A 12,648-nucleotide genomic window follows, 5' to 3' on the forward strand; every position below is an offset into this window, starting at 1 on the left:
GTTCTCTGTCTTGCTTCCTTTGAAGGAGGAGGAGCAGGTGTCTCGTGTGCAGAGGTCAGTTTGGTGACAGGATTTTGGGTCTGGTCAGTCAGCGGTTCTGGGCTCTAGCGAGAAGGTTCCTGGGACTGGACAGCTTGATGGCCCCGGTTCCATGAAGAAAGCACCTCCATGTTGTTGACTACCTCTGAGAACCACCAGGACACCATGCAGGTGGAGAACAGGGATGGTCACTTTAATAAAATGTCTGAATACAATCCTTGTGGTGGAAACAAAGAAGCTGGTTCTACAAGGCCCTTAATGCTAGAGAGCTGCAATTGGAGAGGGAGGCTACTTCTTACACAAGTTGAGGGGCTGCAAAATCCCAAGTCCGAATCCGGTACGGTGACTGATGTTGCCAGGTAGCCCACAAGGAAGCTGATAAGCCTATATGATGGTACCATGATACTTGTGAAGGGTTCCAAGGGCAGTATCCTTAAGCAGGGGTTGAGACTGGTTGTTGCCACCGATCCAGGGGTCGAAACACCATTAAAGAACTTCTGAAGATCAGCAAAGGAGCAGGAATTCACTGGGATGGTTGAAGGTAGTGCTGGTTAACTGCAACGACAAATTCTGTCTTAAGTGGAATGCCCTTCATCGTAGGGGCCTTGGCTCAACAACAGTCTGCAGAATGGCTGTAAGAGTCCCTCTTTTTTCCAGGATTCAAGCTGGAATCTCACCCAAGCTCAACAATGCTAAGGATCTTCACCATTCAAACTGGCCCGATCTGTCCAATCATCGACCGCCTCTGGCCAATACACCTGCCCAGCAACTGCCACACTTTGGCATGTATGTGGACTGGGACAAAACAGTCCCAGCCCCCACCTCCAGACACACACCGTCACTTTGCCCTAGAAAGCTGGAGCTTTCCCCGGGAAAGGGCTTACCATATATTGCAAATCCCTCCCTGAGGGCAGTAAGAAAGCCAAAATACAAGATGACAAAAGGATATGCAAGTCTTGTGGCATGTTTAGTATATGGTACTCTAAATGGCATTAAGCAGTATAATCTAAAAGTGTATGAGACAATTAAAAGAAACACGGTAGACAAAGATTCAGTGCAACAAGGCTGTCTTGGGCACAACATGCAAGCAACCATAAAGTTACAAAAAAGAAAGTTATATGAACACAAAGTGTCAGTGTAAGATGAAGAATGCAGTGCAAAATGAACCAATATTTCCACAGTGGAGTACAGAGACCTCCTGCACTGATACCCATAAGGACTACTCAGTGCCCCCAAAACAGATGAGTTTGGCAGGGCAAGTGAAGTAAAAAGTCTTCACTTGGCTCCAAAGGTCGAGCCAGGAACAAATCAGCAAAAAGTTGGGGTGGTTCCTTAGATGTCTATAGAGGAAAAGCAGCAAAGAGAAAATCTTTCCTAACTGTTATCATCCTGAGCTGGAGCCTGGAACTCTTCACATCAACGACTTGTTGATGAAGACCTCTCCTCATGCTGCTGATGTTTTCCATATCTAAGAGCAGGGTCGGATTGAGGAATAAAATTGTCTCTGGCATCAATAAAAAAGTGGCCCACAGTCAATTCCTTCCTTTTGTAGCAGACTGTTCAAGTAGTAACCAAGGGGGTGTTTTTTTAAATGAAATGTGATGCAATTTGTGCATTTGAAAGAATATTTATAACACTGGTCAAAACTACTAGTCGCATGGTGAAGTAACTCATCAAACTGACCCACATTGGCCAAAAAAGTGGCCTACTTTGAACCAAAAAACGGTCCCACACTAGCCTTTTGCGTTTTGGGTACGGGCATCCCACTATTGCCCTATACACCAATCCAAGTCTGTTTTCAGAAGTGTCTCCCTGGAGATGAGCCTTCTTCCACACCACTTGTCTTGCCTGCCGCACCTTGATCAGGTCGTACCTGCTACTGCCCGCCTCTGTCGTTTCGTGGTTCTCCTTTAATTGTGGGATTTGCAGTGACTGCTGTCCTGAAGTGCCTGGCCCGTTCTGCTAGAAGATTTTCAGAACCATCCCACTGGAGCACAGAGCCGCTGACAAGCCCAAACTGATCCTGACACAGACTTCAGCAACTGCATCAGCAGTCCCTGGAACCCTTGCAACTGGGTCAATGGCAGAATTAAGTGGCATTAGCTATTCAGAGTTCCCTATGGGTGATGGCTAAGGAAATCTGATTTCGGAGAACAAGCCTGAAATCCTGTTTTTGTCCCCTTCTTACCGCCATATGGATAATATAAGCATAAAGTCCACTCCCGAAATCTACCTTGCTTGGTCATGATCTGTGGAGTATTGGGCAAGGACTCCCCTAAATTAACCCTATTGTGGTGGGATTCAGAGAGTACCCCTAAATCATTTTACTTACCTTCAAACTCCAAAAGTGATTTTATTCTGAAAGTGTGCTCATTTGCTGGTTTTGCCAAAAGCTTGTTCGGGATGGGCAGTGTTAGGGATTTTAAGAATTCCTGCTCTCTACACAGGTACTTACCTGAAACTTTGACTCTGAGGCACTAGGCCTATATTCCTGGTATGGACAGACGGGTGAAGCATAGGGCTTTATATTTATAAAGCAGAGTGTATGGATTAGATTTCAATGCCTTGTTTTATCAATTCTCTGCTCATTAACTGTGTACATATGTGCTTATAAATGTGTTTTGGTAATAGCAGGTGAAGTAAAAAAGAATTCAAGCAGCTTAGAATGTTAAAGGCCTAATACATTGGTATATGTTTGCAATCATGTGCTGCCATTTTAATTTGACTGCTCTGTGTGTGATTATCTGTACTATAACCCACTCCCATATCTCCTGAAGTCTGCCTTACTACTCATGTCTAGCCAAACTCTATCAAAGTAACGTAGACCAAGTGTCAATTCAAAGTAACATAGAAAAGTCTCTGCCCTGTTCAGTATCTAGGGTGGATTCTCAGAACTCTCCCAGTGGGCTAGTTGAGCAGATCCATCTCAACACATACCTACTGTACCTCTTAAACTCTGGGTTTGTGCAAAACTCTTATTAAAGTACACCTTGCAACCCTTGCTGCATACACTACTCAGCACAAGGTTTCATGGTGGAAGCTACCAATGGTTAAAGCCTTGATGGTTGGAGTTAAGCACGTAGACACACTGGTCGCCCAGCCAACTCCAGGCTGGGATTTAAACATGGTCTTGTACAGGTTAGTGCATCCACCATTTGTACCAACCTATTAATGCTTGCTAAAACATCTTACATACAAGATTGTTTCATAAGAAGAGTACGTGATTTGCGGGCCCAGCTGGTAGGTGAGCTATTTGTAGCAATAGATAAGGACAAGGTGATTTTTACAAGACACTCTAGGGTTTCTCCCAAATTCACTTCCAAATGTATCTGAACCAAACCATTGAGATTGCTGCTTTATTCCAAAAGCTGGGAATACATGCAGAAAAATCATTGTCACACACTGAACATGTGGAAAGCAGGCATGTTCTACATGGACGGAACAAAACATATATTTAAAACTAGCCATGTTGCCCTTTCCTTTGGCGGCAATCTGTAACTAAATCCAGTATCCTCAAATAAAGTATACAATGTATTCAAGAGTGCTACATTCTTGCCCCAAACACGCTAACAGCATCCCCAAGAACACATTCCACAGGGGAACTGGAGCAATGCTTGCTAGGTAATGTACCGCTAGAGTTTATTTGCAAGGCATTGACATGAGTTCAGTGTACACTTTGCAAAACACTACTGCACGAGAGCAGATTCTCAGGTGGGTTAAGCAGTACTATGTAATTGTTTTCTACTATACCTTCAATTTGCCCACTTCCACACATAAACAGTACTCAATATTCTCTGCAAAGCATGAGTCAAAACAGATTCACAAGCTACAGAATACGAACTTCATTTACCCAGTCATGGTCTTCTCAGTGCTTGTATCTGTTTACAAGCCTATGCACCCACCCTTCCTCCCCGTAGTAAACATGCAGGCATACCACAAAACACATTTCTCTGGTACAAACACAATCTGCTTTTAGTCCAACACACATACTTAGAAAAAAAAAACTGATGACATAGACGCCGAGGGGCATTGTGGGAAGCCGCATACAAGTACCCCTGTCAATACCTACTTTTAATTTGGAAGTAAACAACTTGTAATACTCTGGGCCATCCACTGGAGGGCTGAATATGCCAAGCATGTCATTAAACAAATACAAGCATCAGAAAGACTTTTACTGGGTAATGTGGTGGGTCGGAAGAAGGCGCGGACACGTTGAGGACATTCTGTAATCTTTTTAATTAAAATTATTAGAATAATGGCCATCTCCCGTTTGCTAAAGGGACCACCCTACCCATCTAAAGGAACTAAAGGTGCTTGTCAGATGTCAGGAAGTCCAAAGTAAATATGTCCTCTGTCCAAACTAATTCTATCTGTCTCAAAGTTAAATTTGGGTGCATTTTTCATTTAATGTTGGCCCTCAATTGTAACCTGCTAGCCCAGTGACTGTTCCATACTGCTGTACTTGCATATGTCTCTCAATGCCTGCTCTCTCTACCTGCCCATGACGTTATCGGTTTCTCCTATCTAGTCCAACTGCTTCTCTATCAACTATCCTTCCTTTCTCAATAAGTCTGGTAAGAAGAAATTTAAAAAGGACTTCTTGGCCTCCAACCCAGGTCTCCCCATTGCTGATATCTATTTCAGTGTCTCCACCAGACAAACCCTCACTGACATCCTCTTTATCGTTCCTTTGCCAGATCTCTGGACCCCTCATATGATCTCTGTGCTCTGGCCTGTCTCCCCCTCTCCCATTAATGGTGGGTCCCGCTGGGACGTCCTTATGGATTCCTTCGACTCCTCCAAAGTCATCATTAATGTCTGCCTAAATGGCACTCTCATGGTGCAAGACCTTCAGGCCAATCACCTCCTCTTTGATAGGCAGTTCCCTCGCCTCATCAACTTCATTTCATCTCCAGCTGTCCCCTACTCTCCCTTGGCTACCTTGGCCTCTTTTCCTTCCTCCTCTGCCCCACCTGAAGCTCCTGCCACGCCTCCGCAGGGCGTACCTCTGATTTTTACCCCTCCCCGGAAGGTCTTATAAGGCAAGCAACCTTCTTCATATTGACACTCTTAACTCTTGCTCTGCTGTCAAACATTCCTCTGACATCTGCTACTTCCTAGAAGAACTTGACCTTTATGTCCTCAGCCTTACCGAGACATGTTTCACGGCCAGCTCTGTCACAAACTTTGACACTCTCTTCCCTGATGGCTACAAAATCCTCTCTGCCCCCAGACCCACCCGGCCCGGAGGGGGTGTAGCCCTGATCTTCCCTGAGTGGATTCCTGCCTCTATCATTCCCACTCAGACTTACTCCTCCTTAGATTGCCTTGTCTGCAGGCTCTCTCTCTCACTCTTCTGGCAACTCTGACTGTTGCTACTCTCTACCGGCCCCCTGGTCAAATCACCTCTTTTCTCTCTGAGTGGGCAGACCTCTCCTCCTCCCTCCTGGCCTCAACCACTCAACTCCTCCTCCTTGGTGACCTCAACATCCATCTTGATTCTCCCTGTTCCTCATCTGCGCTCTTTGGCGACATCTGCGATTCACTCTCCCTCTCTATCCTTCCCTCCAACCCAACTCACTCTGCTGGCCACACACTTGATGTCTTGATCTTCTCTGATCTCCCCTTCTCTATTCCCCTCACCACTCCTCTCTCCTGGAGTGATCACTGCCTTCTCTCCTCTCTCCATCTCCTCCCCTCAAGCCAAGCCTACCCCAAGATTGCCACCCAACTTCTCGGACATCCGGCCCATGAAGCATGTGTCAGTCGAGGCTTTCACTGCCGCCTCCGCCCTCAAACCCCACCGTCCACCCTGGGTTGACTCTCACCCTTACACAGCCCTGTCCCTGCTCTACTCTAGTTCTGCTACTCTTGATGCTCTTGCCCCTGTCATGAGGATCCGTTTGAAGTCCATAGCCAAGTGCAATTCTTGGTATGACTCTGACCTAGCTACACTTAAACGTAAGTGTAGGGCGGCTGAGAGGAAATGGAGGGCGTCTTGTTCATCCTCTGACAAACTGGCCTGCCGCCTGCTCCAAAGGCAATACCGACTCTGTCCGCACCAAGAAGAGAGTCCACACTCGGCCGAATTCTTTGAAATCTGTAAGGAGCTGGCCAACCCTGCTACAGTCTCCACCCCTTCTCTCGCCTCCCATGCTCTTTGCAATGCCCTTGCCTCTCACTTTATCTCTAAAACCCAGGGCATCTTGTCCACCCTCTCCTCCTCTCCGCCTCTGCTTTTCCTCCCTGATAAGGTCGCTAGACAAGTCCGATCTATGAAAGCCTCATGAAAACAGGTACATCCCTGTTCCTGTTCCTCTAAAACAATTAAGGACCACATCGATACCCTCGTTCCGGCTCTTGCCGATTTCTGCAACCTCTCCTTTGCCTCTGGATCTTTCCCCTCCCTGCTGAAGCACTCCCTTGTGCATCTTCCCCTCAAGAAACCCACAGCTGATCCTTCTTGTCTGGCTTAACTATCGCCCAATTTCCATTACCCCTTTTTTGGGTAAACTCCTGGAAAAGCTTGCCATCTCTCAGCTTAACCTTCATTCCGATTCTTTTGGCTCTCTCCATAACCACCAATCTGGCTTCAGAGCTGCCAGAAGCATGGAAACTGCTCTCTTGAACATCCGTGAATATCTGCTCTCCAACCTTGACTCTAACATTCCCTCTGTCCTCATCCTACTCGATCTTTCCTCTGCTTTCGACGCGGTCAACCATACCACCCTGCTCAACCATCTCTGTGGCTGACCTCTTTCCTCTTTAATCGTCCCTGCCAGGTACAACTTGGGTCCTTCCTATCATCTATCTCCCTCTCTACCTGTGGTGTTCCCCAGGGGTCTAACCTCTCGTTCTGGCTTTTCAACCAATACCTGGCAACTCGTGCCTACTGCATTTCCATTTTCTGCACACATTTCCAGTGCTATACTGGTGACACTCAACTCATTTTCAGGCTTCCTTCGGTCACCTCCTCTCCTTCCCTCATCTCTGATTGCCTAATCACCATTAAAATGTGTGTGCTGTCAGCGATCTTTGTCTAAATGCCAACAAGACTGAGATCCTCATTGGTACACCTTCACCATGCTTTCCCCTCACTCTATGGCCCTCTTCCCTTGGCCCTCTTCCTACCCCTACCTGCAAGGCTAAGAACATTGGGGTCATCTTTGACTCCACACTTTCCTTCTCCGCACATATCTTTGATGTCTCTAAAAAGTCAAACTTCTTACTGCAACTCCTCAGAGGTACTCTGCCTTTCCTCTCCTTCCCTCAGAAGCTCACGGTCTCCCAAGCTCTGATTCTCTCTAAGTTGGACTAATGTAACAGCCTCATTCTAAATCTACCTGCCTCCAAGCTCTGTCCTTTACAACTAATCCAGAACAGGACTGAAAGAGTTGTCCTTGGCCTCAAGCCCTGGGATCGTATCTCTCCAGCTCTAAAATCCCTTCATTGGCTCCCAGTGGATGCAAAGATTACATTTAAAACCCTCTACATTGTCCACAAGGCTTTCTGGGGCCTGGGTCCCAAATACCTTCAACTATCCCTCCGTAAATACCTCCCCCCTCAAGCCCTTCGCTCCTCTACGTCTAACTCCCTCAGGGTCAGTTGTTTTTCAAAGAAACAAGCTGGGGTAGATCTGTGTCTTCAGCTGGGGCCTGCCTTTGGGACAGCCTCCCTGCCACCATAAAACTTGAGAACCAGCTCCGGTTCCGGAAGCACCTCAAGACCTTCCTCTTCGCTTCTGCATTTGCCTCTTCTCCCCCCGCTGATCTGTTTTCTCTCTCAGGTACCGTGCACATGGCCACCCTCTGTCCTTCGGGCCCAGGTACTTGCTCACCCCCCCCCCCTCCTGCACTGCCTCCGGGCCACCCCTTGCACTGGGGTCCGTATCTGTACCCATACAGCCCCCCACCCACTTTTCTTCTGCACTTATCAGATATACCCTATCTGCTTAACCTAGCACTTATTTTACTTATTATTATTTATTCTGTCTCTCCTCTGTTCCACACTTTCCACTTCTCCCCTTTCCATGGACTTTTCCCTTTCCCATGCATTTGCTCTTTCTCATTGTCACTGGGCCTAGTAAGATCGTTTTTTTTTCTCCCCTATTGCCCTCCCTTTGCCTGGTTTCGCTCTGAAACACTTGTGTACGAGCGCGATATAAATAAAATATTGTTTCCTTTTAAAGTAAATAGGCCAAGAGAATGTCTCATCTTCCCCTGGTCTTTTCTTCTTTGAGGATAATCTTTTTAGATACAGGTTTCTTTTTGCTTCATATACTTCTTAGTGTAATCCCCTTTGATAGTCTCTTATCAACTCTTGTAGTTCTTCAAAATGACTCTTGGGTCTCATGCTTTCTCATGCTTTCTGTGGCCCTAGCTTTGAAGTACTTTTACTTCCAACAGTTCCTCACACTCTTGTCATCACATCTATGTTCTACCCAGTCTCTTTGCTCAGGCTTTCCCAAATAGTTGGCCTTGATTCCCTTTAAGGCTTTCTTTGCCAAGGTTTCTCTTGGAGGCTGTCTCCCCTTTTATCTTGTTCGCTGCGAGTTTTATCTCGTGTTTCTGGGTTGTACTTTCTCCTCCCTTAAACTCTGCAGATATAGGGTGGTTACCGTTCCTCCCGAGGGTTTTAATTCCCAGTCTCTGTTGGCTCTGCACCTGGGTTGGTTAAGTCTCTTATTATATGTATGGGTCACACCCCTGGTAAACTACTTTCTTCAGTGCTCCCTCGTCCTTAGGACTGGGACGAGTCTCCCTCTTAAATTGACACTGGTCTTCCCCGACCGGGTTGTTCATTTGCTTTCTCAGTTTTCACAGTTACAATGATTCAATTTTACATTTTCGTTCTCACCCTTAGAACTGGGTAGAGTTTCATATAATGATTTCCCAATGGCCTCCTGCTATTCCTGAATCCCCCGGTACCACTGGTTGTGCGGGGAAAGGTTGCAAGGCTCGGCTCACACTTGGGTACTGCTATTATTTCTTCTCGCTGCTTGGATTCCAATTCTCGGTTCCTCGATGGGTGCCTGTCTTGCGCAGACACTGCCTATTGAATGCTGTTCAGACTTCCTGTCTCAGTGCTGGTTCTCGGGCGTCCTGCCCACCAGTCTGCAAGCGTGGTCATGCCACTATCAGGTACTTCTCTCTGTACTTTCTTGTACCGCTTCCTTTGCGGTTGCATAAACCGGACCTCTGGCATCTCCCACTGTGTTTCTCTCACCCTTTGAAAGTCACGGGCTCCGTGACCTGGCTTGACTCCACCTTCCTCTGTGCATAGTACTCTCCTTCACCCCCTGTGCTCTGACGCGTTGCAGTTAAATACACGTTTGGTTAAAGAGACATCTGCTTTTTGTCTTCCACGTATGTTTCGTTTCACATTGTCTTCAGCCAAACAAAAAGTTGCCACACTAATCTTCATTGAAGTTGGTCCCATATATGCAGAGTGGAGAGTTCCTCACAGGAACGGGAGTCCTTGTCACCACAGGGGAGTCTCTTCTGGTGATGTCCCACTTGCCTCAACTCCTAGGGAGGGTCTTGCGTAGCAGGCTCACCTCCCTAGCCTCGCAGGGGGAGTTCCCCCTTGGGGAGAAGGGACGAATACCTGCGATTCATCACAGTAAGTAACATTTGTCATATATATGGACCTTGTTGCTATTTATGAGCATTATGATTTGTGGCCAACCTGCAAAATAAGCGCGTGAAAACCTGTTCACCTTGTAATTACAAGTTACTTCAAGTTGTCACAATGGATTTTCTTTAATATGATGATGACTGTCATTTCTTTGCATAAAGTCTTTTAATGGTTATTTGGGAAATTCACTCTTTCCACAATGCAGTATCATGCCTCTTTATCTTGTGGTGTAGTTTGGTCCCTCTGGTACTTCCACCATGTCTCCCAGAATACAGCATTGGGTCCCTCTCTATCTCACAATGTCTTTTGATTACTTGGACACTTAATTACATTTCTTTGAATGCATAGCCAATGCTCTCTTCACTATTACAGACACTCTGCTGCTTACACTGTGTTTTCCGAACAGTCTGCCTTTCCCGATTTCACTTAATAGACCGTTCTATTCACAATAATTCACTTGGTAGGACAACCAGTTCACAACATCACTTGATAGGCCCTACAATTCACCACTTCACTCGGTAGGCCCTCTGCCTTCTTGAAGGGATGTATGTGATTTCTTTGAAAATATTTAATCTAATGGAGATTTCACTGAATCCATTTAATCGAAAAACTAAATCAAATTTTTACTTTTTCTACTTTTTTTCTTTTTTATACTGCAGGGGGAGACAGGTACCTCTCTCCTACCCTACCCTAACTTATACCCTTACCCCATACCCGACCTATTATGCATTGCACATATACCATTTCCCCTACCATTTTCAGTGAAATAAATTTAGTGAAATCTCATTAGGTGAAATGGTATTCGAAGAAATCTGCGATATCTTTCTCGAAGCAAACGGTACTGGTCTGCATTTATCCATCACATCTTTCTAGATGTAGCAGGGGATTTCCTGGTTCCTCAAGAGGTCCCTCTAGTGTATCTTACTATTTGGGTAAAGCTCTCTCCTGAACTGTATACCATCCTCCCACCATGACTTACAGGCCTCCGAACCCCTGCAGCAAACCTGGTTCTCTTATACAGTCCTCCAACTGGGTCCTGCCTCAGCAAAGTCAGAATTCCTAATCCTCACATTGGTCTCTATGCCATCCATCCTCCTGTTAGATTCACCTTGCTTCTTCCAGGTCTCCACAGATTCCACTCCTTTGCAGTGGCTATTCCTCTTTTTACACAATGGGACCTCTTTCAACCCCATTGGTGGAGAGTGGCATAACCTGTGCTCACTGGTCTCATTGATCTGCTGGTTTCAGAGTCCTCCTTTTCCAACATTCTCTTTCTGCCCTCTGTTCACCTGGTTCAAGAAGGGGGAGGGGGTTAAAATGTCAGGGTGCCCTTTTGGGTTTTGCTTCCACCACTCCTGGAGCACTTTGAGAGGTTGCGCTCCTCTGTTCTCCAGGTTGAGTGACTGTTTTTCTCCTCCCCCTTGATTTTGCATGCAATAGATAGGTGGGTGTATGATAAGGTGTTTTGATGTGATTTGAGAGAGGCACCTTACCACAGAATATTACTTTTACATTTCCTTAAATATGAAGAAACTGCCATTCAATATGTTGATGAGAATAACGCAGGAATGTAGAATGCATTTGGAAAGGAAGAAGCAAAGGTGAGAGTTGATTATTCTTCTGTCTTAGTGGACCGTTTGCAGGCAATGCCGTATGCCAATATATTCATATTGAATAACACAGACAATATTTTCTTTATGGGGTGTTCTTTTCACACCTTCCAGCTGTGGCCACCTTCACTCCATCCCCGCACCCCCTCAACATTTAGGCTTATTGCCAAAAATGGGTCGCCCTACATTTTCAAAAGCATCTGTCAGTTTAGCTGCTGGTGTCAAGGTGTTTTTGATCCACCCGCTTTTTAGGGCGGGCTGAAGGGATATTTCAGCGCTGGGCCCACGTGTGTTCCTAGAAGAAAATGTGTGACATGGTTGGGTAAGAGGAGGCACGTGATTCACAGTAGTATCCCCTTTCTTGCCTATAGACGCTGAAAGAACAGAGAGCGGGTGTCGGTGGCAAAGGAAGTAAAGGAATTAATGAAGTAAGTATACATCCTTCTGGTGGGAATTGTTCGCGGTGAAGGGGGTCCTGTCCAAATGGCACATGTGATGGCCAGAGTAGTCTCAAAGCATCCGCATCCTTTCCTGAAAGATTAAAGCACTGGTCAGACCTTTTTGGGGAGCGCTGTTTTTTAATATTCGGAATGTATGCATTTTTATACTTGTAATAAATGCTTCTAAGTCCCAGTATTGCAGCCAAAATGCTCCTAATGTAACACAGCAGTATAACATATCACTGAAACACACATGGATTTATGCTTTAAAAAAAACACATTGGTGAATAACATAATCCTTACATGTTATTACAAAAATAAAATTGCTGATTTTCAAATAAACGAGTATCGGAAATGTGAAAAATAGAGATTAAAGAGTTGCCATTCACACAAACTGAGATGACATTGTACTAGGCTGTTGGGGAAAATGTGTAGACCTATATGAATACAAAAACTGTGCTAATAGAAGTATGTGTTCTTACAGAGATGCAAAACAAAGAGAAACACACTAAATGTATAGGTGGAAATGTATTAGAGGGGCACACTTTATGGTAACCGTGCTCCAGTGCTGTTTTGCTACTCCCACTGTTGGCTCTACTAACCTTTATTTGTATCAATTTAAAGATATTAGTAGCGATGGACTAATATAAACTTTGTATCATTGTTTATGAGCTGGACCTTTATATAATGCTCAAGAAGTATATGTAAACATGAAACTATATAATCCAATGTTTTGGGGAGAAATGTTTTATTTATTATTTTATTTCAGTATTTTATATAAACCATAACAAGAAAAGAGATAGACCTGTATGTTTTTAAACCTGTGAAGGTAACTGTCACTTTAAGGCAGGCAAGCTCTTGCATCACCTCATGAGCCACAGTTAATCAGTTTCACGTCCTGGACAACTACGATCGCTCTGCTT

General features: G+C 45.3%; 1 protein-coding gene across 8 annotated transcripts in view; it reads left to right on the plus strand.

Moving 5' to 3' along the window:
- STAT2 (signal transducer and activator of transcription 2) overlaps positions 1–12,648 on the plus strand; it is a 1,902,691-nt gene that overhangs the window by 978,191 nt on the left and 911,852 nt on the right. For all 8 annotated transcript variants that reach the window (XM_069653700.1, XM_069653696.1, XM_069653703.1 and 5 more), the window contains exon 14: positions 11,657–11,713. In XM_069653700.1, coding sequence (XP_069509801.1) covers positions 11,657–11,713 — 57 coding nt within the window. The remainder of the gene's footprint in view (positions 1–11,656; positions 11,714–12,648) is intronic.

This window comes from Ambystoma mexicanum, chromosome 3q (assembly GCF_040938575.1).
Source record: "Ambystoma mexicanum isolate Mex_15411 chromosome 3q, UKY_AmexF1_1, whole genome shotgun sequence".
NCBI lineage: Eukaryota > Metazoa > Chordata > Amphibia > Caudata > Ambystomatidae > Ambystoma > Ambystoma mexicanum.